Source organism: Aotus nancymaae, unplaced genomic scaffold (genome assembly GCF_030222135.1).
Source record: "Aotus nancymaae isolate 86718 unplaced genomic scaffold, 86718_ANA_hifiasm-v0.15.2.pri h1tg000032l_0, whole genome shotgun sequence".
Lineage (NCBI taxonomy): Eukaryota > Metazoa > Chordata > Mammalia > Primates > Aotidae > Aotus > Aotus nancymaae.
In genome coordinates this window covers 11,609,461-11,634,449 of record NW_026988445.1, presented here as the reverse complement: position 1 = coordinate 11,634,449, position 24,989 = coordinate 11,609,461, and the positions used below count along the sequence as shown (strand labels likewise).

Below are 24,989 nucleotides of genomic sequence, written 5' to 3'. Positions count from 1 at the left end.
ACCCTGCTGAGTTTTGTATTTTTAGTAGAGACGGAGTTTCACCATGATGGCCAGGCTGGTCTTGAACTCCTGACCTGAAGTGATCCTTCTGCCTCGGCCTCCCAGAGTGCTGGGATTACAGACATGAGCCACTGTATTATTTTTAAATTATCACATAATTTCCCTCAGTATGCATAAACTACAGTTGAGCTAACAATTGCTTTATTTATAAACATTAAATTAAATTAATTATCTTGTTTTAATAAGTGCTGCAGTAAAAATCCTTTTAGGAGCCTCTTCTGATCCTGTGCAAACATTTCTCTAGAGGGTAGAAATGAAATTCTTTGGTTAAAAGTTCACACATTTTTTAAATTTTCAAAAAATAAAAAGTTTTCTTTTGCCTCCTCCTCCTTCTCCTCCTCATCTTCTTTCTTCTTTCCTTCTCCCGCTCATCCTCCCATCTCGGCTTCCTTAGTAGTTGGGATTACAGATAGGTGCCACCACACCCAACTAATTTTTGTGTTTTTTGCAAAAATGGGGTTTTGCCGTGTTGCCCAGGCTGGTCTTGAACTCCTGGGCTTAAGTGATCCTCCAGCCTTGGCCTCCCTAAGTGCTGGGATTATAGGCGTGTGCCACCGTGCCTGTCCAGGTCACACTTTTTTTTTGTGTGTGTGTATATTTAAGGTATACAACATGATGTTATGGGATATATATAGATAGTAAACAGGTTACTATCATGAACCAAATTAACATAAAGGCTCACACATTTGAAAATGTAATATGTATTGTCAGATTTTCTTCTGCAAAGGTTATATCAGTTCATACCCTTTCTAGTTATTTCTAGATGTATTCCTCATCAACAGTTATTTTAACTTTTACTAAACTGATAGCTGAAAACTTGACTTTTGTTTAAATTTTCATATTTCTGATTTCAAGTGAGGTTGCCTGTTTTTTCATTTGTTTATTGGCCATTTGGCTTTTTAGTTTTTGAAATTGTTTCTTTATATCCTTTGCTCATGTTTACTCTGGCTTTTTCCCTTCCCTCTTGATTTGTAGGCATTTAAAAACTATTCAGGATCTCAGGCCTATTTTTGTGTTACTAAAACAATTCCTTATTCCAAAACTGTAAATGTCTTTCCCTATTACTTAATTCTCTTCGTGTTAAGCCTTTCTTTTCCTCTTCTGTCCTCCTCTGATTTCCTTTTCCATTTTCTCACTACCCACTCGTGTAATTTGCTTAGTGAACATTTCTTGGATGCCTGTTAATGTGCTAGGGACCACACTTGATTGAGAAGGTTACAGAGATGAAAGCTGCCTTCAGGTGTCTTACAGGGCACAAAGAGAAACGAGTATCCACAGATATTTATAATACATTGTGGTGGTTGCAGTAATAGATGTGTTTCATCTGCAGGAGAAAAGGGTGGTGGGGCAGGGAAATGATGAATGCTAGGAATGGTGTGTTCAGAGTCACATAGGCAGAAATGCTCTGGCAAGGAGATACAGTCATGTGTCACTTAATGATGGGGATATGTGCTGAGAAATTTGTCATTAAGTGATTTTGTTGTGTGAGCATCTATTGTACTTACACAAATCTAGATGGTCGTGCCTACTACACACCTAGGCTATACGGTATGTAGCCTATTGCTCCTAGGCTACAAAGCTATACAGCATGTTACTGTATTGAATACTACAGGCAGTTGTAACACAGTGCAGTGCATGCCTGTAGGTGTGGTTGGCGCCCAGGTGTTAGTAGGGAACTTTGAGAACCTTTGACGGGTCTGTTTCAGTTTATGTAGGCCTATGCCTAATTTTTTTGCCATCATAGGGCCATCAGAATGTTAGCCTAGAGCTTGTGAGAAGGTCCATATCTTTCTGGGGCCATTGTGGACTTGAGTTCTCTCTCTGCTCCTGGAATCTGGAGATTTTACTACTTTTGAGTACGGCTTGTGTATGTGTATTTTGTAGGGGTGGATAGAATGGCTACTCACAATTTCTTTTGGAGGGTTTCTCTCTAACCCCTTTTTGGGGAGTCTTAGAATATGTGTGGTTTATAAAAGGAAATTATCTTTGTCAACTCAGTATGTTATGTTAATGGAAGTAGAACCAGAACTGCACTTTGTTGCAACCAAGCAGATTAAGTTCAGGGTTAGTTCACCAAATTGGCTGCTGAATTCTTGTCTGCTCTGTTCTCTGCCCATGTTTATTTAATGTGCTGAGATAGTGTCCTTGATTACTGATAAATGTGTTGAGTTTTTGTAGGCTATTTCAACATTCTTATATTTAAAAATTATGTTGACATTACTGGAGTTTCGTTGATTTTAAGCAGTTGCCTCTTCAAACAGTATGTCTCATTTTTATATCCAGATCCCTTGAGATTGGAAGATTTTTTTTAGGACAGCTGGAGATATATTGTTTCTCCCAAAGCTTCTATTTTTACTAGGCATTTAGGTGTGCCCTTCTTTTGTTTCCAGAAAAATTCTGACATGGGTATTCTCACTGGAAGAGGGGCAAATATAGATACATTTTTACAGCTGTAATGATGTATAGTTTGCATGAAGGATAGATGGTGAATCATACGTTTATCTTTATTTTACCTGAAAATAATGTGGTTTCTACTCATTTGCTTTAGAACGTCCGGTTGCGGATAATGAGCGAATGTTTGATGTTCTTCAACGATTTGGAAGTCAGAGGAATGAAGTTCGCTTCTTCCTTCGTCATGAACGCCCCCCTGGCAGGGACATTGGTAGGTAGTGCTCTGTGCCTCATTAGAGGTATTTAAGTTTTATTTTGTGCACTGGAGTAGCTGGGAGTAGTAGGTGGCACATGACGAGAAGCCAGGTAATTTGAGAGATGAAGGAGAGGTCAGGAAGTTGAAACTGTGGAGATAGGCTGTGGATGGCGGAGAAGTTTGACCATAGCTTTTTAATGCAGGTGGGAAGGAGTCATTAGAGCGGGAGGTTGAAACTATAAGAAAGGGAATACTTGTTAGGGCAGGGTCCCTGATTAGGTACTTCCACAGCCCTGAGGCAGAAAGTCCTCTTAGACAAGAGGAAGGATCCCTCTTCCATAATAACAGGACAGAAATAAAACTGTGGCAGTGTGGCTAAATTTGTGCATTTTGTGGGAGTAGAGGGATTTCTCATCTAAAAACATTTGTTTTCTCTGAGCTAGTAGTGATGATGGAGGTGGGTGGGAAGTTTGAGCTGTTTTGGAAATTAGGAGAGAGGGCTTACTAGGGAAGCCAGACTGCTGGGAACCCTTGAGACCATACGTGATTTTTCTCCAGTGGTAGTCTATAGCCCAGGTGGGTTGTAAGAAGAGAAGAAAACAAAGTTTTCTAGACAAATTCTTTCTGGACAGTTGTCTAGAAAACCCAAGGTTTCTAGACAAATTTGATGGAAGGCCAGTGGGACAGGGGAGAAGAGTGTATTGGTGGGTGATATTTCAGCTGGCTGGGGAAGAAGTGAATACAGGAGGGGCTGTGAGGAAAAGTAGACAAGAGTTAAGAGGCTGCTAGTCTCAGTTAAAGAATGGATGTCATGAGAGGAAATGGGTAGACAGGCAGATTGAAAGGAAATAGTGGTCAAAAGCAGAATGTTTGAATTGAAAATTTCAGAGGTAGAGGGCTTCTAGTGTTGTGGTTTCAGATGGGACCCTGAAATGAGCCTGAATTAGAGTGGAGATAGAACTGAGGCTCGCATTTGGGTGGTAACGTCATCCAGAATGAAACAGGACTTGGAAGTGGAGAGAACAAGGGATTCAACTGGTCACATTGTTGGTGACCAGGGATTGTGACCAGAGTTTATAGATGACTATAAGGGGAGAATGGAGAGTGTGGGTGGGAAGCAGCAGTAGACACTGGGGACACAGCCATCCCTGTGACCTAGCAGTCTTGGAGGATGTGGGAGAATGAGCAGCTTCAGAGCTGAGATCTGTGGGGAAGTTCTGTTCTCAGTGAGTAGCCGCAGATTGAAGCAGGATTGCTATATATTTCTAAAAATGCTGAGATTTCATTGAAAAATGGGAAGTTGAGGCTACTTTGTTTGACCTCGGTTTATAATTTTTGGGAGTAAGAATGTAAATAAGCTGGGTATGGTGGTATGTGCCTGTCATCTCAGCTACTTGGGAGACTGAGGCAGCAGAATCACTTGAACCATGGAGGTGGAGGTTGCAGTGAGTAGAGATTGTGCCATTGCACTCCAGCCTGGGCGACAGAGCGAGACTCCATTTCGAGGAAAAAGAAAAAGAATGTAGCAGATGTCGATTATTGCACATTATAAAAGCTCAGTTTTGGCTGGGTGCAGTGGCTCATGCCTATGATCCCATCATGTTGGGAGGCTGAGGTGAGTGGATCACTTGAGGTCAGGAGTTCGAGACCAGCCTGGCCAACATGGTGAAACCCTGTCTTTACAACTCTACTAAAAATACAAAAATTAGCTGGGCGTGGTGGCGTGCACCTGTAATCCCAGCTGCTCGAGAGGCTGAGGCGGAAGAATCGCTCGATCCCCAGAGATGGAGGTTGCAATAAGCCAAGATCGCACCATTTGCACTCCAGCCTGGGCAATGGAGAGAGACTTCATCTCCCAAAAAAAAAAAAAAAAAAAAAAAAAAAAAAAGCACAGTTTTATTAACTGTTGCTTTAACACAAGTGTCTGTATGGTACCTGACCACTAGGAATGATTACATTTAAAGCATGGGGTAGCTGAGGGGCAGAATTGACTTAGTTTGGCCCCTTCTACGCTATAGACGAGAAATGCTGATACTTAGGGGTTAAGTGACTTGTCAGAGGCCACACACTTAGAGGCAGAGCCAGGAGTGGAACCTGAATCACCTCAGCCAAGCTACCTGGTTGCCTTTCAGTATCACTGGTGTCTGTAATTTTATTTTAGGTAAACATTTTTTTCCTTAGGCTTTTTTTTTTCTTTTTTGTAGTTTTATATTGGCATTTGCGTCTTATTTTTATTTTGTTCTCTATTTACGTCACATACATCCTTTATAATTAGTTGAATTTTACCCATCCATCTACCTGTTCAAATATCTTGCTGTATAGTACTGGATAAATTATTAAATAGTCTCTCCATAGTGCAATATGCAGTTTCAGTGTGTTTGTAATGTGAGAAATATAATCTGAAGATAAAGGAGCTGTTTTCACATTGTCGCAAAACACCAGTGCCACATAGTGTTGAAATTGGGATAAAACAGGATTGTTTTTCAGTCTCCTTTATTAAGGTGTTAACTTACTCTTTTTGGTCTAGACCTCTCGAATAAGGATTAGGAGACTGTCACCATATTCTTTTTCCAATTTAACTAGGACCTATGACCCAGAATTTATGTGAAATTACATTCAAAGCTCTTGTTTTTTACTTTAATTATATAACTGATTATGCAAAAGAGAAACTAGTTAAGTGCTCTCTTTAAGACAGCAAAGAAAGCAATTATTCTGAAATTATAGAAGCTTTTTTTTTCTTGCAGAAATATTGTGACAGATTACCTGAGCTATTTTGTCAGAGAATTGAGCTGCATTTAAAAAATAAAGCTGATTGCATTAGAGTTAGGTGTAAGTGTGATACTTGGCTCTGAAGGTAGACATGTTTATTTATTTGTTTATTAGCAGTGGGCATTTGTGCTAAGATTCCTGACAGTTATAATTGACATTTGAGTCAAAAGAAATTTTAATCTTAAATTTCTTGGGAGTTAATTTGATATTTTTTTTAATTTCTGGAAAGTATAGATATAAGCTTAATGTGTTTTTAAAATTCTCTGTTGATATTATTTGCTTCTTATAATTTATTAAATTAAGACTTTTCCTTATACATTAAGTGGTACTGAAAGACTCATGCATTTTGGCTATAAAAATTCTTTTTAGTCAAAAAAGCAGAATATTTAGTGTTTCCAGTGAATACCTTCCCAAACTTAAACAGAAATTTTTTGCTTAAATAAATGTGGAAGTACTTCATAGTACTTAAAAATTACCACAAAATGTCTGCAATAAACCAAGATACTACTTGCTCCAATCGTAAGTGCTTTCTTCTCAAAATAAGTTAAAAATATTGTTAGTACAAGGATGCATTGATTTAATTTTCAACTATTTATTTCAGTGAAGCTTTTCTTGATTTAACTACTGAGCAGCTCAATAGATGATTAGGAAGAGCAACTTTAAGCAAACGGTATGAATTACTAATAGAAGTACATTAAGTTTGTTAATTTTTCCTTTTTTTGGTATGTGAATCAGACAGCTTTCCTAATTAATAGGTGACATGTGATAGCAGTGCTGACTTTTCACTGTTTCATGAAATTGTTTGCAAAACACACTGAGGTATGAGAACTTAAGTCCATTGCCATTGGAAAATATTTTGTTTAAAGAATACATTAAACTTAAAATCTCAAACAGCAGTCATGACAGAACTCAGAAATGAACTGGTACTTACAGTATCTGTCACCTCGAGTGTTAATGCATAGTTTTTGAATTTTGTCCTTAGTAAGTGGACCAAGATCTCAGGATCCAAGTTTAAAAAGAAATGGTGTGAAAGTTCCTGGTGAATATCGAAGAAAGGAGAATGGTGTAAGTTGTTGTTTTTATCCATACTATATATACCACAATGATATATATTTTTTAACTTTAAGCCTTATTCATTATTACTTTGTTATTCAGTGGGCTAAGGATAGCCCCCTTTTTAAACATTATTTTAAATTTATTTCATAGACACTATTAATTTTAATGTTCTCTATATGGCTGAGTATTGGAATAAGTTGTATGCTTAATGTAACACAAATTCAGAATAAAATAAATGCTGAGCAAGTTTGAGGAAGTATTTGGTGATTTTATTTGTTGCTATCATCACTTTTTAAAAAACAGAAAATTATACATTTATGCTCTCGCTGTTGTTGCATATGAACTTGAGCATGCATCTTTGGTATACTTTGAAGACATTTCTTTTCAGAGATCACTGTTTTTAGTGCCATTAGGGATTAGCTAAATTACCTTTTTTCAATCTTTAGTACATTTACAGTAGAATTCAGATGATCTAAAGTGCCATTTGTTCCTATTGTCTCTTTCTTCCGATTCTTCTTTTTGTTTTCTTTGATTTACTTGTTTTTGGCGCCCGGCCTTTTCTTTGATTTAATGGTTATCTTACAATGATGAGAGGATGATATGTAGATGATAAAATGATCTTAGCCATTAACAGGATTGTTTTAATGCATATGGACACACTGCGTCTCCTCCTTCACCAACTAGAGTTTACTTTTTTTAAAAAACAACAAAACAATCAGCCTTGGCTGGGTGCAGTGGCTCACACCTGCAATTCTAACACTTTGGAAAGCTGTGGTGGGAGGATCACTTGAGGCCAGGAGTTTGAGATTAGCCTGGCCAACATGAAGAAACGCCGTCTCTACAAAAATTGGCTAAGTGTGGTGATGCACGCTTGTAATCTCAGCTATTCAGGAGGCTGAGGCAGAGAATCACTTAAACCTGGGAGGCAGAGGCTGCGGTGAGTGAGCCGAGATCTTGTCACTGCACTCCAGCTTGGGTGACAGAGTGAGACTCCATCTTAAAAAAAAAGAAATCAGCCTTATGGAATTATAATTGACCGCAATAAATTGTATAAATTTAAAGTGTACAATTTGACAGATAATGAAATGACCTATTATTCCCCAAAGTAAGTTTCCTATGTCCTTTTGTGACCTCTTCCTTCCCTCCCTCCCCATTCTCAAGGAATTGTTAGTGGGGCTACTTTTTTTTGAGGGGGCAACAGCCTCACTTGCCAAAGTGGGTCTATTTTCTGTGACTATGAATTAGTTGTATTTTCTGGAATCTTATGGAATGATTCATTTTTTGTTTGATTATACTCAGCATAATTTGAGATTCATCCATGTTGTTATGTATATCAATAGTTAATTCCTTTTATTGCTGAGATATAGTCTGTCATCTGAACATAGCACAATTTGTTTGTCCATTCATCTGTTGATAGACATTTGAGTTGTTTCCAGTTTTTGACTATTTTATATTAAGCTGCTGTAAATATTTAGATACAAGTCTTTATATAGACCTATGTTTTTATTCTTTATAAGTAAATACTTAGAAGTAGCATACCTGGGTCATATGGTAGGTATGTGTTAACTGTTTAAGAAAGAAGCTGGTGGTTCATGCCTGTAATCCCAGCTCTTTGGGAGGCTGAGGCAGGAGAATCACTTGAAGCCAGAAGTTTGAGACTAGCCTGGGCAATAAAGTGAGACTGTGTCTCTATTTAAAAAAGAGATATCTTTATATATATATATATATTTTTAAAATGCTGCTGGATGTTTCCATAGTGATCATATTATTTTACATGCCTGTCAGAGTTCCACTGCTTCCACATCCTTGCCAACATTTGGTATGGTCAGTCTTTTTAATTTTAGCCATTAAAATATATGTCTAGTGTATTGCATTGTGGTTTTAATTTGTTTTTCTCTAATGACTAATGATTTGGACATCTTTTCATGTGCATATTTGCTCTCTGTGTTTCTTCTTTGGTGAAATTATTTGTTCAAATATTTTGCCCAGTTTTCTGCTCTCTTACTGAGTTTGAGAGTTCTTTATATAGTCTGGATCCAATTTTTTTTTTTTTTTAATGGAGCATGCTTTTAGTGTTGTATCTAATAACTCTTTGCCTAACCCAGGGTCACAGAGATTTTTCTTCCTTTGTTCTCTTTTAGAAGTTTTGCAGTTTCAGTTTTACCTTTAAATCTATGCCCCCCCCTTTTTTTTTTTTTTTTTTTTTTTTTTTTTTTTGAGACGGAGTTTCGCTCTTGTTACCCAGGCTGGAGTGCAATGGCGCGATCTCGGCTCACCGCAACCTCCGCCTCCTGGGTTCAGGCAATTCTCCTGCCTCAGCCTCCTGAGTAGCTGGGATTACAGGCACGTGCCACCATGCCCAGCTAATTTTTTGTATTAGTAGAGACGGGGTTTCACCATGTTGACCAGGATGGTCTCGATCTCTTGACCTCGTGATCCACCCGCCTCGGCCTCCCAAAGTGCTGGGATTATAGGCTTGAGCCACCGCGCCCGGCCTATGCCCCCTTTTAAGTGAATGTTTGCATATGGTGTGAGAATCAAAGTGCATCTTTTTTTTTTTTTTTTTTGAGACAGAGTCTCACTCTGTCACCCAGGCTGGAGTGCAATGGCACTATCTTGGCTTACTGTAATGTCTGCCTCCCAGGTTCCAGTGATTCTCATGACTCAGCCTCCCGAGTAGCTGGGATTACTGTCGCCCACCACCATGCCCAGCTGATTTTTGTGTTTTTAGTAGAGATGGGGTTTCACCGTATTGGTTAGGCTGGTCTCAAACTCCTTACCTCAGGTGATCCACCTGCCTTGGCCTCCCAAAGTGCTGGGATTACAGGCGTGAGCCACTGTACTCGGCCCTAAAGTTCATCTTTTTAATATGAATATCTAATTGTATAAGCAATATTTATTGGAAAGATTATTCTTTTTTCACTCATTTGCTTTTACACCTTTGTCTAAAATAGTTGCCACATGTATGTGGGCCTGTTTTTGTAGTCTCTATTCTGTTTCATTGATCTACTGGTCTGTCTTGATATCAATACCACATGCATTGGTCACTGGAACTTTATAATTCTTGAAGTCAGGTAGTGTAAGTTTTCCAACTTTATTCTTCTTAGAGTTGTTTTGGCTATTCTAGATGCTTTGTACTTCCATATGAATTTTAGAATCAACGTTTTTTTACAAAAATGCCTGTTGGGATTTTAGTTGAAATTTTGTGAATCTGTAGATCAGTTTGAGAAGAATTGCTGTCTTTACAATATTGAGCCTCCAATTCATGAACATGATATATAACTCTCCATTTATTTGGATTTTCTTTCAGCAGTTTTTGAGTTTTTAGTATCTACATCTTGCCCCATATTTTTGATACTATAAATGGTATTTAAAATTTTAAAATTTCTAATTGTTTCTAATATATTGAAATATACTTGATTTTTGCATATTGTTTGTTTTCTGATTTATCTTTATTCAATCTTACTTTTTTTTAAGTTTACTTCAAGTTCTGGGGTACATGTGTAGATCTTGCTGGATTGTTATGTAGGTATACACATGCCATGGTGATTTGCTACCACCATCCCCCTGTCACCTACATTAGGTATTTCTCCTAATGTTATCCCTCCCCAATCACCCCACCCCCTGCTATCCCTCCTCTAGCCCCCCATCCCCCAGTAGACCCTAGTGTGTGATGTTCCCCTCCCTGTGTCCATGTGTTCTAACTGTTCAACACCCACTTATGAATGAGAACATGTGGTGTTTGGTTTTCTAGTCTTGTGTCAGTTTGCTGAGAATGATCATTCCCAGATTGATCCATGTCCCTGTAAAGGACATGAACTCATCTTTTTTATGGCTGCATGGTATTCCATGGTGTATATATGCCACATTTTCTTTATCCAGTCTATCTTTGATGGACATTTGGGTTGGTTTTAAGTCTTCGCTATTGTAAACAGTGCCACAATGAACATATATGTGCATGTGTCTTTATAATAGAATGATATATAATCCTTTGGGTATATACTTAGTAATGGGATTGCTGGGTCAAATGGTATTTCTATTTCTAATCCTTGAGGAATTGCCACACTGTCTTCCACAGTGGTTGAACTAATTTACATTCCCACCAACAGTGTAAAAGTGTTCCTATTTCTCTACATCCTCTCCAGCATCTGTTGTCTCCATATTTTTTAATGATCGCCATTCTAACTGGCATGAGATGGTATCTCAATGTGGTTTTGATTTGCATTTCTCTAATGACCAGTGATGATAAGCATTTTTTTCATAGATTTATTGGCCACATAAATGTCTTCTTTTGAAAAGTGTCTGTTCATATCTTTTGCCCACTTTTTGATGGGGTTGTTTTTTTCTTGTGTATTTGTTTTAGTTCTTTGTAGATTCTGGATATTAGCCCTTTGTCAGATGAGTAGCTTGCAAAAATTTTTTCCCATTCTGCTGGTTGCCGGTTCACTCTAATGCTTGTTTCTTTTGCTGTGCAGAAGCTCCTAAGTTTAATTAGATCCCATTTGTCTATTTTGGCTTTTGTTGCCATTGCTTTTGGTGTTTTAGTCATGAAGTCCTTGCCTATACCTATGTCCTGAAAGGTTTTCTTCTAGGGTTTTTATGGTGTTAGGTCTTATGTTTAAATCTTTAATCCTTCTGGAGTTAATTTTTGTATAAGGTGTAAGGAAGAGGTCCAGTTTCAGCTTTATGCATGTGGCTAGCCAGTTTTCCCAACACCATTTATTAAACAGGGAATCCTTTCCCCATTGCTTGTTTTTGTCAGGTTTGTCAAAGATCAGATGGTTATAGATGTGTGGTGTTATTTTGAAGGCCTCTGTTCTGTTCCGTTGCTCTATAGCTCTGTTTTGGTATCAGTGCCATGCTGTTTTGATTGCTGTAGCCTTGTAGTATAATTTGAAGTCAGGTAGCGTGATACCTCTAGCTTTGTTCTTTTTGCTTAGGATTTTCTTGGCTATGTGGGCTCTTTTTTGGTTCCATATGACGTTTAAGGTGTTTTTTTCCAGTTCTGTGAAGAAGGTCAGCAATGGTAGTTTGATGGGGATATCATTGAATCTAAATTACTTTGGGCAGTATGGCCATTTTCATGATATTGATTCTTCCCAACCATGAGCATGGAATGTTTTTCCATCTGTTTGTATCCTCTCTTATTTCCTTGAGCAGTGGTTTGTAGTTTTCCTTGAAGCGATCCTTCATGTCCTTTGTTAGTTGTATTCCTAGGTATTTTATTCTCTTTGTAGCAATTGTGAATGGTAGTTCACTCATGATTTGGCTCTCCGTTTGTCTGTTATTGGTGTATGGGAATGCTTGTGATTTTTGCACATTGATTTTGTATCCTGAGACTTTTCTGAAGTTGCTTATCATCTTAAGGAGATTTTGGGCTGAGACGATGAGGTCTTCTAGGTATACAATCATGTCATCTGCAAATAGAGACAATTTGACTTCCTCTTTTCCTAATTGAATACTCTTTATTTCTTTTTCTTGCCTGATTGCTCTGTCTAGAACTTCCAGTACTATGTTGAATAGGAATGGTGAGAGAGGGCACCCTTGTCTAGTGCCAGTTTTCAAAGGGAATGCTTCCAGTTTTTGCCCATTCAGTATGATTTTGGCTGTAGGTTTGTCATAAATAGCTTTTATTATTTTGAGATATGTTTCATTGATACCTAGTTTATTAAGAGTTTTTAGCATAAAGGGCTGTTGAATTTTGTTGAAGGCCTTCTCTGCATCTATTGAGATAATCGTGGTTTTTGTCATTGGTTCTGTTTATGTGATGAATTACATTTATAGATTTGTATATGTTGAACCAGCCTTGCTTCCCCGGAATGAAGTCTACTTGATCATGATGGATAAGTTTTTGATGTGCTGTTACATATATATATATGTATGTGTGTATGTATGTATGTGTGTGTGTGTGTGTGTATGTGTAACTTATTTGTCTGGTAGCTTTTTTTGTAGATTCCATAGCATTTTCTTCATAGATGATTATATTGTCTATGAAGGCAGTTTAACTTCTTTCTTACCAGTCTGGATGCTGTTTATTTCTCTTTCTTGTTTTATTGCATTGACTAGAACCTCTAGGACAATGTTGAATAGATTTTGTGACAGTGGATGTCCTTGCTTTGTTTTTGATGAAATCCGATGTGTCTTGATTTTTTTAGTGCTGTTGTATTTTTAAATGATATTCCAATGACTGAATTCTAGGTTTGCTGCCAGTGCCTCAATACCATTTTTAATATGATCAAACACTACTGTTTATAATATAAATTACAGAACAAGGTAATTCTTAATTGTTCCACTTATATCCCAGACTGTTGAAACTATTTAAACTTAAAATAAAAGATTATTAGGCCGGGCATGGTGGCTCACGCCTGTAATCCCAGCACTTTGGGAGGCCTAGATGGGTGGATCACGAGGTCAGGAGTTCAAGACCAGCCTGGCCAAGATGGTGAAACCCCATCTCTCTAAAAAAAAAAAAAAATTATTGTGTATTAGTATGTTTTATATCTTAAAAAGTCAGTGTGGTGAGTATTTATATAAGAATTAATGATCTGCTTAATATTATGAGAGAAAAATGGCCAAATAATTTTGTCATCGTTGGTTCAGATGAGCTTTTAAATAGACCTTTGAGGGTGGAATCTCCGTGATAGGTTTATAGTAAGTTGGGATTGCATTTATTTGTGTTTTAACTTGTAGGTTAATAGTCCTAGGATGGATCTGACTCTTGCTGAACTTCAGGAAATGGCATCTCGCCAGCAGCAACAGATTGAAGCCCAGCAACAATTGCTGGCAACTAAGGTAGTATCTGCTTTTAAAAGACCTAACAGGCCATTCTTGTTGATGTATGTGTAAGGCTATTTACATTTACCCTCAGTAAGCCAATTACCTCACAGATCTAAGTTGACATTTATCAACCCAAAAGCTACTTGCCATTTGGTGCTCTCTTTAAGTCCTTACTACAGCATTTTGTAGAAATCCTTATGTCATCCTAATTGTTCAAGATCTTCCTGACTCCTGATTCTGATCAAGATTAACCATGCTATGTTGGGTATCAGACAGAAAAGGCAGAAAGAGCCCTTCATCTTTGCTACTAGGAACTACACTGGGCCACAGCAAGAGGAATGTTAAAGTTCCAACATGGCATGGTTAATCTTGATCAGATTAATCTAATACTGTCCCCTCCTGCAGCTTGGCACCAATAATGTGCTGCTTGCATTTATTTGGGGACATTTGTTATCCACAAACTAACCCTAGCCCTAGCCTCAAACAAGGAAAATATAAGAAGCTACTCCATTACTGTCAGAACTGCTGCTTCTCCTGCCAGTCATAGACTTCCAGTCTGAACCAAAAGCCAATAGACCTTTCTCTGTAAAGGGCTACATAGTAAATATTTTGGGCTTTGCAAGCTTTGCTGCCTCTGTTGCAACTACTCAACTCTGCTGTTCTAAGCGATCATGGATAATAGGTAAACAGATGGTGTGGCTGTGTCCCAATAAAACTTTACTTACACAAACAAGATAGCAAGCTGGATTTGGTCTGCAGGCTATAGTTTGCCAGCCCCTGGTCTAAATACCCAGGCTCCACAACTGACCAGTCCTTTAGTGATTATAAGTTCACTGAAGCTGGGGTAGACAACTGATGGTTTGTCATGGGCAAAGTTACCCAATAGGGCTTTGAAATAATGGCCAGGAATTCTTTAAGGCAGGTCTCAACATGCACTGTGGACTTCCATGTCATACTTCCTAGGGTTCCTGTGCATTCATTTCTGTGTGTAATACCAGACTCCAGCTTTTCCAAAGTCATATATATCATTGCTTCTCAAACTTTAAGATACAAACAAATCACATAGGAATGGTGTTGAAAATGCATATTCTGATTCAGTAGGTATGAGCTGGGGTTTGAGCTTCTGTATTTCTCACAAGCTTCCAGGTGATGCTGCACATTACATTGAATAGTAAGGATATATAGTCAAATAAAAAGGTTGGTTGTTGAAGAATAAATCTCTAACCTTTTTAGTCTCAAAGACTAAAAAATCCTTCTGGTTTTTTTTTTTTTTTTTGAGATGGGTTCTCACTATGTTGCTTAGGCTGGATTTGAACTCCTGGGTTCAAGTGATCCTCCTGCCTTATCCAGGGTTTTTGTTTTGATTATTTCCATGCTACTTATATGTTTTAGGCATATTAATCTAAGAAATAGTATACCTGTGATTATAAATTATGTGGCTCTGTTACTCAGTTTTAGTTACGAATTTTAATGTAATAGAAACAAAATTTCTGCTATAACGAAAGTAGCAGAAATTTTGCTTGGGGAGCGGGAAGAAACAGAATTTCAGATTCCATGATTGCAGCTTTCTTTTCAGTGACCATTTATTGAGTATATACTATGTAAAATACTATTCAAAGAGATTTACATTTCACATTTTGTTTAATCTTCACTATAGTAACATTGGTAGTTACTATTGATCATCCCCATTTTATAAATGAAGAAACATAGACTTGCATACTTGGTGAGGTTATGCAGTATATTCAAGGCCTCATAGCTGATAAGTGGCAGAGCTTGGGTTTGAATCTAAATGTACGCCAAATCTTGTGCATTTAAATACTTTCTTATAATGCTTCCCATTTCTACTGCTTTTTAAAATTGTTGCAACAGTTTATGAAAAGTAGTTCAAGAATCACTGCATCCTTGCTGCATAAGAACCACTTGGGTTAAAAATACTGATTTCTGGCCAGGCGTGGTGGTTCACGCCTGTAATCCCAGTCCTTTGGGAGACTGAGGCAGGTGGATCACGAGGTCAGGAGTTTAAGACCAGCCTGGTTAAGATGATGAAACCCTGTCTCTACTTAAAATCCAAACATTAGCCAGGCATGGTGGTGAGTGCCTGTAATCCCAGCTGCTCGAGAGGCTGAGGCAGGAGAATTGCTTGACCTGGGAGGTGGAGATAGCAATGAGCCAGGATTGTGCCACTTTACTCCAGCCTGGGAAACAGAGCAAGACTCCGTCTTAAACAACAACAACAACAACAAACAAACAAAAAACTGATTCCTGGATCTTATCCCCAGAAGATTCTAAGGTGGGCTCAGGAATATCTGTTTTGAGCAGACTTCCAATGTGATTATAATGGCAGTGTTTGGGAAGAAGGTGAGACCAGACCAGGGTTACAGCGTACCTCAGTCTCAACATCTAAGTGTTGTGGATAGATTATTTTTGAGCTTAGTAGTATACCTACCTAAAATGACATATCTAATGATTGCTTTTATCTTTAGGAACAGCGCTTAAAGTTTTTGAAACAACAAGATCAGCGACAACAGCAACAAGCTGCTGAACAGGAGAAGCTTAAAAGGCTAAAAGAAATAGCTGAGAATCAGGAAGCTAAGCTAAAAAAAGTGAGAGCACTTAAAGGCCACGTGGAACAGAAGAGACTAAGCAATGGGAAACTTGGTGAGTTGTTCCTTGTAGGTTTACTTCTTTCTACATTTATTTATTTATTTATTTATTTTATTTGATACAGGGTCTAACTATGTTTCCCAGACTGGTCTTGAACCCTAGCCTCAAGTGATCCTCCTACCTCAGCTTCCAAGTAGCTGGGGTTACAGATGCATGGATGATCTGTAGATAACTTTAAAGGGAATCTTTTGAAAATATATAATTCACTTCAGTTTTGATGCTGCATGTTCCTCTGAATTGAATTCAACTGTTGAATGTTTTATACAAGATTTCTAAGATACTTTTGGAAATGTAGAATTTTTTCCCCTCTAAATATTTTTGACTGAGAATTTGATGAAGGCAACGATTTTTATTCATGTAATAGCTCCAACTATTACAATACCATTTTAATCAGAATGTTAGTGCTTTAATAGATCCACATAATATTATAAAATTGAAAGTTCTAAATAAATTTTTATTGTTTCTAAAATTTGGAGTTTAATACTTTTAATGCAAATTCCAATAAAGATACATTGAAATTGAAGCACAGAGATTTAGAGGTGTCTCTGTTGATTTCAGTTGCTTCTAAAAGAAGTAGGTTGCTTCTAGGACATTCTGAAAAATTTTTCTACTTTTTATTAGAAAGTTTATTGTAGAGCTGGTTGCCTGGGAAGTAGTCCATTCTTATTTTTCTTTTCAACTGTTGTTGCTGTTCTCTTTCTCATCTAGTGGAGGAAATTGAACAGATGAATAGTTTGTTCCAGCAAAAACAGAGGGAGCTCGTCCTGGCTGTGTCAAAAGTAGAAGAACTGACCAGGCAGCTAGAGATGCTCAAGAACGGCAGGATCGATGGCCACCATGACAGTCAGTCTGCGGTGGCTGAGCTTGATCGCCTCTATAAGGAGCTGCAGGTAGACCGAAGCTGTTTGCTAAATGCTGTGCAGGCTTCTTTCCAGAAACAGAGTTGTTCATCTAAGTGGCAAGAGGTGCTAGATTTCAGTTGCCTTTCATTAAAGAGGGAGCAGGTTGTGGGGAGAACCTAAACTCCAGAGAATCCAGAGTAAACTCTAGTACCCCAGACAGGAGATTTGAGACGTTCCTCATAACCACAGCTGGTGGTCTTGCACAGATGTCACTTAATTTTAAACCATGACATGAGAAGTGTGGAGGGGTGGAGGGACCTCATATTTTTAGAAATTATATAATAGTTAACCATGTGATTAACTGTTTGAGACATTTTCTTCTTACTCCTTGGCTACCTTTTTTCCCCTTCTTTTATTCAGCTAAGAAACAAACTGAATCAAGAGCAGAATGCCAAGCTACAACAACAGAGGGAGTGTTTGAATAAGCGTAATTCAGAAGTGGCAGTCATGGATAAGCGTGTTAATGAGCTGAGGGACCGGCTGTGGAAGAAGAAGGCAGCTCTACAGCAAAAAGAAAATCTACCAGTAAGTGGGCCGTTTTGTAATGGTTTGGGGGAGGAGGCAAAAAGATGACCAGCCCAGTGAGACTATTCATAGGGACCTTCTTCAGAATCATTACTCAGTGTGCCCTCAGAACACAGATGCTGTTTATGGATCCTCAAAAGATAATCCGCTGCTTTTTTTTACTTCTTAATGTTATTACCTGTGTAGCTCTGTTTGTCTTTCTAATACTTTGAGTAAAGTGTGGGTGAGAGTTCATTGGGGAGTGTTTATTTTGGGATTTTTTTGTAGACTCTATGGCTAGATTCTGAAAGTGCTCATTTTAAAAAATAAGAAAATGTCATATCTTTTTATAAGTCTGATCATCTAAGATGATGTTTAACGCTGGAGGACCTGTGCTTTTTTCCTAAGGTTTCGTCTGATGGAAATCTGCCCCAGCAAGCTGTGTCAGCCCCAAGCCGTGTGGCTGCAGTAGGCCCCTATATCCAGTCGTCTACTATGCCTCGGATGCCCTCAAGGCCTGAATTGCTGGTGAAGCCAGCCCTGCCGGATGGTTCCTTGGTCATGCAGGCTTCAGAGGGGCCGATGAAAATACAGACGCTGCCCAACATGAGATCTGGGGCTGCTTCACAAACTAAAGGTAAAAATGGGTCATTTCCAAGTCCTGCACAGCCTAGTTCTTTCCTGTTCCCACTATTCTTTCTCCTAAGTTTGAGTTTTAAAAAAATCTCTTTGTTAAAATTCATTGTTCATGTTTGAATTCTAAAAATCCTTTTGTATTCTTTGTTAGTGTAATGATAAGTTAAAAAAAACTTAAAATGAGTATCATAGTTATACAAGGATAATTTTTTTTAAACCCTAAATAATACAGTTCTATTCAGGAAATGAAATAAAATACATTATATTTGTAAACCTGAAAAGTGTTTTAAAAAGTTCATTCTTGCTACTAAGGAAATTTTGATCTGATATTAATAACTTGAGAACTTTTCTTTTTGTGTAAAAACATATGTAAATGTTAATGGTGTCATTTTTACAGACGGTGAGGTTCTGAACCTATTATGTTGATGAGTGGTATTAAATATTCATATCTGCTTACATGTGAGAAGTTGTCTGCTGTTAATTTTTAGAATAACTTTAAACATATTGGGAGATTAAAAGTGAAAATAGCAGAGGCTCCTTGTGTTAGAATACAAAACGATCTTTGCATTCTGTGTAGTTCTCAGATACATGGAGAGGTGCGAGCCAGAGTTTGGTAATGGGAGGAGAAAGTGTAGGAGAATTGTAGGAAAACTGGGATAAAGCATCATTTAATAACCTTATTCAGACCCCAAACGGAAGAAGTAATAGCCAGTATTGTCTCTGTTCTCTAATCATAATCATATGATTTTCAAATTATTTGTTATTTTACCATAATTACTACTGTGAAGCAATAGTATTATGTAGTCTGGATTTTACTGTGAAAGAGTTATATTTGCTTTGTTTCTGTAAGGAAAAATGAAAGCAGTGGCTTTTGAAATTTAAGTATTAGTGCAGAAAAAACCTGACTATACTGATTTGTGAAAGACTGCAGTTGAAGTCCTGGATTAAGAGTCCACATATTTACTTTTTTGTTGTGCATGTATCACTTAAAATATCATTTATAAAATATATCTTAGACCCTTAGGTCTCCTGAATTGGAAATCACTTTCTGGGTATGAGGGTGATGTTTTCTAGCACAGTGAAGAATAATGTGTTTTTGCTGGTTCAAGCAGACTTTCTGTTTGCTATGACTAATTCTAAATTGCTTGAGTAAAGTGGAAGAATCTTAAATTAGAAATATAAAATCTAATATAGTATTTTCTAAGTAAATTTATTGGGGTGTTGCGAGTCTGGAATTTAAAGCTGTTTTTAGAGATTAAAAGTCTTAGCAAAAAAACCATTAAAAATCTCTTTAGAATGCTAAGTTATTTGTAGCTGCTTTTCTGTATTTTAGGCTCTAAAATCCATCCAGTTGGCCCTGATTGGAGTCCTTCAAATGCAGATCTTTTCCCGAGCCAAGGCTCTGCTTCTGCACCTCAAAGCTCTGGGAATGCTCTGGATCAAGGTGAGATTTATTTGTGCTACTCCTGATTATTAAATTTTGGTCATCTAAAAGGTGCTGTGTATTCTTTTTAGATAGTACATTTTCTTTCTTTTTTCCTTCCTTCTGTCCGTTCATCCATCCATCCATCCATCCTTCTTTTCTCCTTCCTCCCTTCCTCCCTCCATCCCTCCCTCCCTCCATCCCTCCCTCCCTCCATCCCTCCCTCCCTCCATCCCTCCCTCCCATTCTTCCTTCCTCCCTTCCTCCCTCCCTTCCTCCCTTCCTCCCTCCCTTCCTCCCTTCCTCCCTCCCTTCCTCCCTTCCTCCCTTCCTCCCATTCTTCCTTCCTCCCATCCTTCCTTCCTTCCTCCCATCCTTCCTTCCTGGATCTCACTCTGTCACCCAGGCTGGAGTGCAGTGGTGTGTGCTCATGGCTCACTGGTGGCAGCCTCCACCTCCTGGACTCAAGTGATCTTCCCATCTCAGCCTCCCTAGTGGCTGGGGATACAGGTGCATGCCACCATGCCTGGCTAATTTCTGTAATTTTTGTAGAGATGAGGTTTTGCCATGTTGCCCAGACTGGACTCCTGGGCTCAAGTGATCTACCCGCTTCTACTTTCCAAAGTGTTTGGATTACAGGTGTGAGCCACTGCACCCGGCTAATAGTTCATTTTCTAGTGTATTAACACTAGGGACAATATATAACGGTATTTATTTCCAGAACATCTTAATTTAGCTGGAGAACTCAGGTTGTATTATTATAGCACTTGAGTTATCCTTTTATTAATTTAATTAAAAAATAGGAACACGCTTTGTGGACACAGATTTTCAGAGAGATTTTGGAGAGAGAAACTTACGAGTGAATAAGATATTTTGTTCCAAACAGTTTGAATGTCATTGTGATTTTTTTTGTCTTTAGTTGATGATGGAGAGGTTCCCCTGCGGGAGAAAGAGAAGAAAGTGCGTCCGTTCTCAATGTTTGATGCAGTAGACCAGTCCGCTGCCCCACCCTCCTTCGGTACTCTGAGGAAGAACCAGAGCAGTGAAGATATCTTGCGGGATGCTCAGGTACCTATGAGTGTCCTGGTTTTGAAAATTTAATAGTGATTCTATAATGCAGTTTTTAGAAGGGGTAAAGTATTAAATGAGGGAGACTAGAAGAAACAGGATGTACCTAGGAGATTAGAAAATATATTAGCATTCTGTTATTTTAATTTCTTTTGTGTGAGTCTGTTTGTGCTCTCAGACCAGAAGCAATGACTGACATACTTGCTGCTGGGTCATATTTTGTGTGATTCTTTAAAAAGTATAAGTGCATTGAAGAACATTGTATTTGTACTGTTCAAGTATCTTATCTCTTCAAAATTACAAAATGATTGTTTGGTGAATTTTCTTTAACTGTTACAGTCTTAACCTTTGATAACCAGGTTATATGTGAGTGTTCCAAGTTAGGTGTGTTTTATGGCAGTTGTCTAAATTGCATGAAATTCGAGTGAACAATAATGGTTTCCCATTATTGATGCCATCTGTGAATATGAAAGATGACAGTAAAAGTTTTCAAATGGGCACTTAAATGTATTAAAGTTGCCCAGATAGGAAGTGGAAGCAAGGAGGAAATCATAAAGGGGAGATATTGTATTACATTATTGAAGTCTGTTATTCAATGTGAGTAAATACAGAGATTTAAAACTAGCGAACAGCCAGGCATGGTGTCTCACACCTGTAATCCTAGCACTCTGGGAAGCTGAGGTGGGAGGATCACTTGAGACTGGGAGTTCAATACCAGCCTGGGCAACAAAATGAGACCCTGTCTGTACAAAAATAAGATAAATAAACATATAAAACAAAACAAAAACTAACATTTTAAAAAAATAGAGCTAATATTTTTATAGTGAATACTTAACATTTGTGAAATTAGGTTATCTAGAACATCCTGTATACCTAGTTATATAGTATTTTAACTGACTTCTTTTAATGTGTATGTTATAGGCTGCAAATAAAAATGTGGCTAAAGTACCACCTCCTGTTCCTACAAAACCAAAACAGATTAATTTACCTTATTTTGGACAAACTAATCAGCCACCTTCAGACATTAAGCCAGATGGAAATTCTCAGCAATTGTCAACAGTTGTTCTGTCCATGGGAACTAAACCAAAACCAGCAGGGCAGCAGCCAAGAGTGCTGCTGTCTCCCAGCATACCTTCAGTTGGTCAAGACCAGACCCTTTCTCCAGGTTCTAAGCAAGAAAGTCCACCAGCTGCTGCTGTCCGGCCCTTTACTCCCCAGCCTTCCAAAGACACCTTACTTCCACCCTTCAGAAAACCCCAGACCGTGGCAGCAAGTTCAATATATTCCATGTACACACAGCAGCAGGCTCCAGGAAAAAACTTCCAGCAGGCTGTGCAGAGTGCATTGACCAAGACTCATACCAGAGGGCCACACTTTTCAAGTGGTAAGGTTCTTCATGTTCGTAGGTGATGTGCTTAAGTTCTGTATCAGAGCTGCCATCCCTCAGCAGACAGCAAAATAATGAATCCCTGTTCTGACTGAGGCTAAGGGTTTTGTTTAACTGTGACTTCTGTTCTTTATTGGGTGTTTAAAAGAGTGCTTGCTAAATGTCTGCTCCTGTAGTAGTAGGCACTAAAGTTAACAGATCAATAAAGTGTGGTCTTAAGTCTGGAGGGGCTTATTGGTGAGTGGAAAACAAATGTACATGGGTCATTACAGTGCAGAAGGAAGGTGTGTGTCTTCACTGTAGGTTGACCAGATGTTCTTGTCACATAGAGGACCAGACCACTGCCCCTGTGTACACACACACACACACACACACACCTCCCTCCCTTTATATATGTGCATGTGTCTATATATATTATTAAAAATTTCTCTACTGTATTTTAAGTCATTGTAATGAGGACATAGCCACTAACTATATGTAAAAATATAATTAAGGTTAGTTTGTATTAAACATACACCGTTTGGAAATTTGTTGGGTTCTTTGTAAATTATTAGTTTATAGGACTAGAATAAAATTGACCATGTTTTAATTGAATGGAAATAGCTTTGTAGTAATGAAATAACCATATAATTGTGACTTAAGATGTCATAATTAAAATTCAACAGCAAAGAATGTTTTCTTTTTGTGGGTCTTTGGTGAAAATGGAATAATTTGGGAATTAGATAATTTTAATATAATCAGAATGCTAACGGAATAACTTTGGTAACTGTAAGTGGTTCTTAATAATTTTATAAGCCAAATAGGATTTCTCACATTGATTCACTTTTGAAAAGTGAAAGATGGGATAGTATATGTTTAGTTTTAATCTGGACACGAGAGGATTATCTGTTTTCATTGGTTCTAAATGGTTTTCACATTTTGTTATTTTAAATTTGGATGCTACAGTCAGTGATTTCTTAAAATTGGCAACATTTTCTTATTGTTTCATGAGATAATGGTGCATGTTACAATCAGTGGGGGTTTTGATTCTGTAATAAGTTTATTATGCAAAGATGGATTCCTTGCTTTGTCATTTGTTATTTTTAAAAATTAATTATATTTGAAGGGCATTATGTAGTAACAACGATGAAATTAAAAGAGGCTTTAGTTATTGTTAGCTGTTTCTGTTTCTTGCCAGTTTTGTTTAATTAATGCTAATCAGGGCTTTTTTTTCTTTTTCAATTAGTATATGGTAAGCCTGTAATTGCTGCTGCCCAGAATCAACAGCAGCACCCAGAGAACATTTATTCCAGTAGCCAGGGCAAGCCTGGCAGTCCAGAACCTGAAACAGAGCCTGTTTCTTCAGTTCAGGAGAACCATGAAAATGAAAGAATTCCTCGGCCACTCAGCCCAACCAAATTACTGCCCTTCTTATCTAATCCTTACCGAAACCAGAGTGATGCAGATTTAGAAGCCCTACGAAAGAAACTGTCTAATGCACCAAGGCCACTAAAGAAACGTAGCTCTATTACAGAGCCAGAGGGTCCTAACGGGCCAAATATTCAGAAGCTTTTGTATCAGAGGACCACCATAGCGGCCATGGAGACCATCTCTGTCCCATCATACCCATCCAAGTCAGCTTCTGTGACTGCCAGCTCAGAAAGCCCAGTAGAAATCCAGAATCCGTATTTACATATGGAGCCCGAGAAGGAGGTGGTCTCTCTGGTTCCTGAACCATTGTCCCCAGAGGATGTGGGGAGTGCCAGTACAGAGAACAGTGACATGCCAGCTCCTTCTCAGGGCCTTGATTATGTGCCCGAGGGAGTCCCAGACAACAGCCCAAATCTCCAGAATAACCCGGAAGAACCAAATCCAGAGGCTCCCCATCTGCTTGATGTGTACCTAGAGGAGTACCCTCCATACCCACCCCCACCATACCCATCCCCGGAGCCTGAAGGGCCGGGAGAAGACTCAGTGAGCATGCGCCCGCCTGAAATCACTGGGCAGGTCTCTCTGCCTCCTGTAAGTAATATGCAATCTCATGGCCTTTTCTGGAGTCTTTTACTTTGTTATGGTCTTCTTGGTGGTCACATTCTTCTTCTCCAGTTTGCATTTTTATTTTACAATTCCCTTGGTACAGAGTGGATCTTATAAATGTTATCAAAATGTAATTTATTCAGCATAAAGAACATTTTTCTTTTTTAGAGAGAACCCATTTATTTGTGAAAGAAACAGAGTTTTGTTCTTATCCCTATAAACACTGCATTTGCTGTTTCTTCTCTAGCTGATGTCACATAATTAGAGAAGCAACATTCGACTGGGACTCAAAAGACCTGGGTTTGAAACTTTTGATTACTAGCTTAGCTGTGTGAAATCAGGCAGATGGTATAACTTCTCTCATTGGTGATGTCAGTCTTTTTCCAAATTTTCTAGCAGTGAAATTTTTAAAAATGAAATGTTAGGTGAAACCTCAAACTTAAAACAGTGGTAAAATTGGAAGGGTTCTGGATGAAGTGAGGGCAGGGAGGGGTAACTGGGCTGGGGGGCCCCTCATAAACCTTTTCCTTCCCTTCAATGAAGTCCGAAAATCTCAGGCTAACCTGGTGATCCCTAAGATTTCTTTGTACTTTAACATGCAAAGTTATTCTAAAACTTTGTATGTTTTGGCTTGAGTGCACCTTCCGTACTCCTTCCACATAGTAAGCTTTTGTTTGAAATTTAAGCTTCCATTTTCTCACTTTGATGAGAGAAAATAAAAATCCCAGAATGTCTAAATGAAGTCTGCTTCTTCATAGTTTAATTTGAAGTCACTTTACTTCAGTAAGCACGGAAAGAAGTAGGCTGCTGAACTATGAACTTAAAACCTGGTCAAAAGCAAAATAGCATTAAAAAATTTTTTTTAAATGTACCTTGCATGTTTGATCGCTTATGTCTTTTAGATATGATAGTATTCAAAGATAATGATTGTCCAGAATTATTTTTAACAATTTACAATAAACGTTTGCTTAAAAGTTTAATGTACTAAACATTTGAAACTAGAAAAAAAGTTTTTAAATAGAGGTTAGCAGTTTTTAAACCACTCTCTGCCTCCTAAGTTCTAAGACTTGCTTCTCTTTG

At 38.2% G+C, this 24,989-nt stretch overlaps 1 protein-coding gene across 2 annotated transcripts in view; it reads left to right on the top strand.

The window, feature by feature from the left end:
- TP53BP2 (tumor protein p53 binding protein 2) overlaps positions 1-24,989 on the top strand; it is a 67,531-nt gene that overhangs the window by 27,387 nt on the left and 15,155 nt on the right. Inside the window, exons 3-13 of one of the 2 annotated variants that reach the window (XM_012459751.3) lie at positions 2,609-2,722; positions 6,459-6,541; positions 13,223-13,324; positions 15,793-15,967; positions 16,682-16,863; positions 17,236-17,400; positions 17,788-18,016; positions 19,349-19,459; positions 20,358-20,506; positions 21,428-21,890; positions 23,119-23,894. In XM_012459751.3, coding sequence (XP_012315174.2) covers positions 2,609-2,722; positions 6,459-6,541; positions 13,223-13,324; positions 15,793-15,967; positions 16,682-16,863; positions 17,236-17,400; positions 17,788-18,016; positions 19,349-19,459; positions 20,358-20,506; positions 21,428-21,890; positions 23,119-23,894 — 2,549 coding nt within the window. The remainder of the gene's footprint in view (positions 1-2,608; positions 2,723-6,458; positions 6,542-13,222; positions 13,325-15,792; positions 15,968-16,681; positions 16,864-17,235; positions 17,401-17,787; positions 18,017-19,348; positions 19,460-20,357; positions 20,507-21,427; positions 21,891-23,118; positions 23,895-24,989) is intronic. The other variant, XM_012459752.3, reaches the window with a different exon arrangement.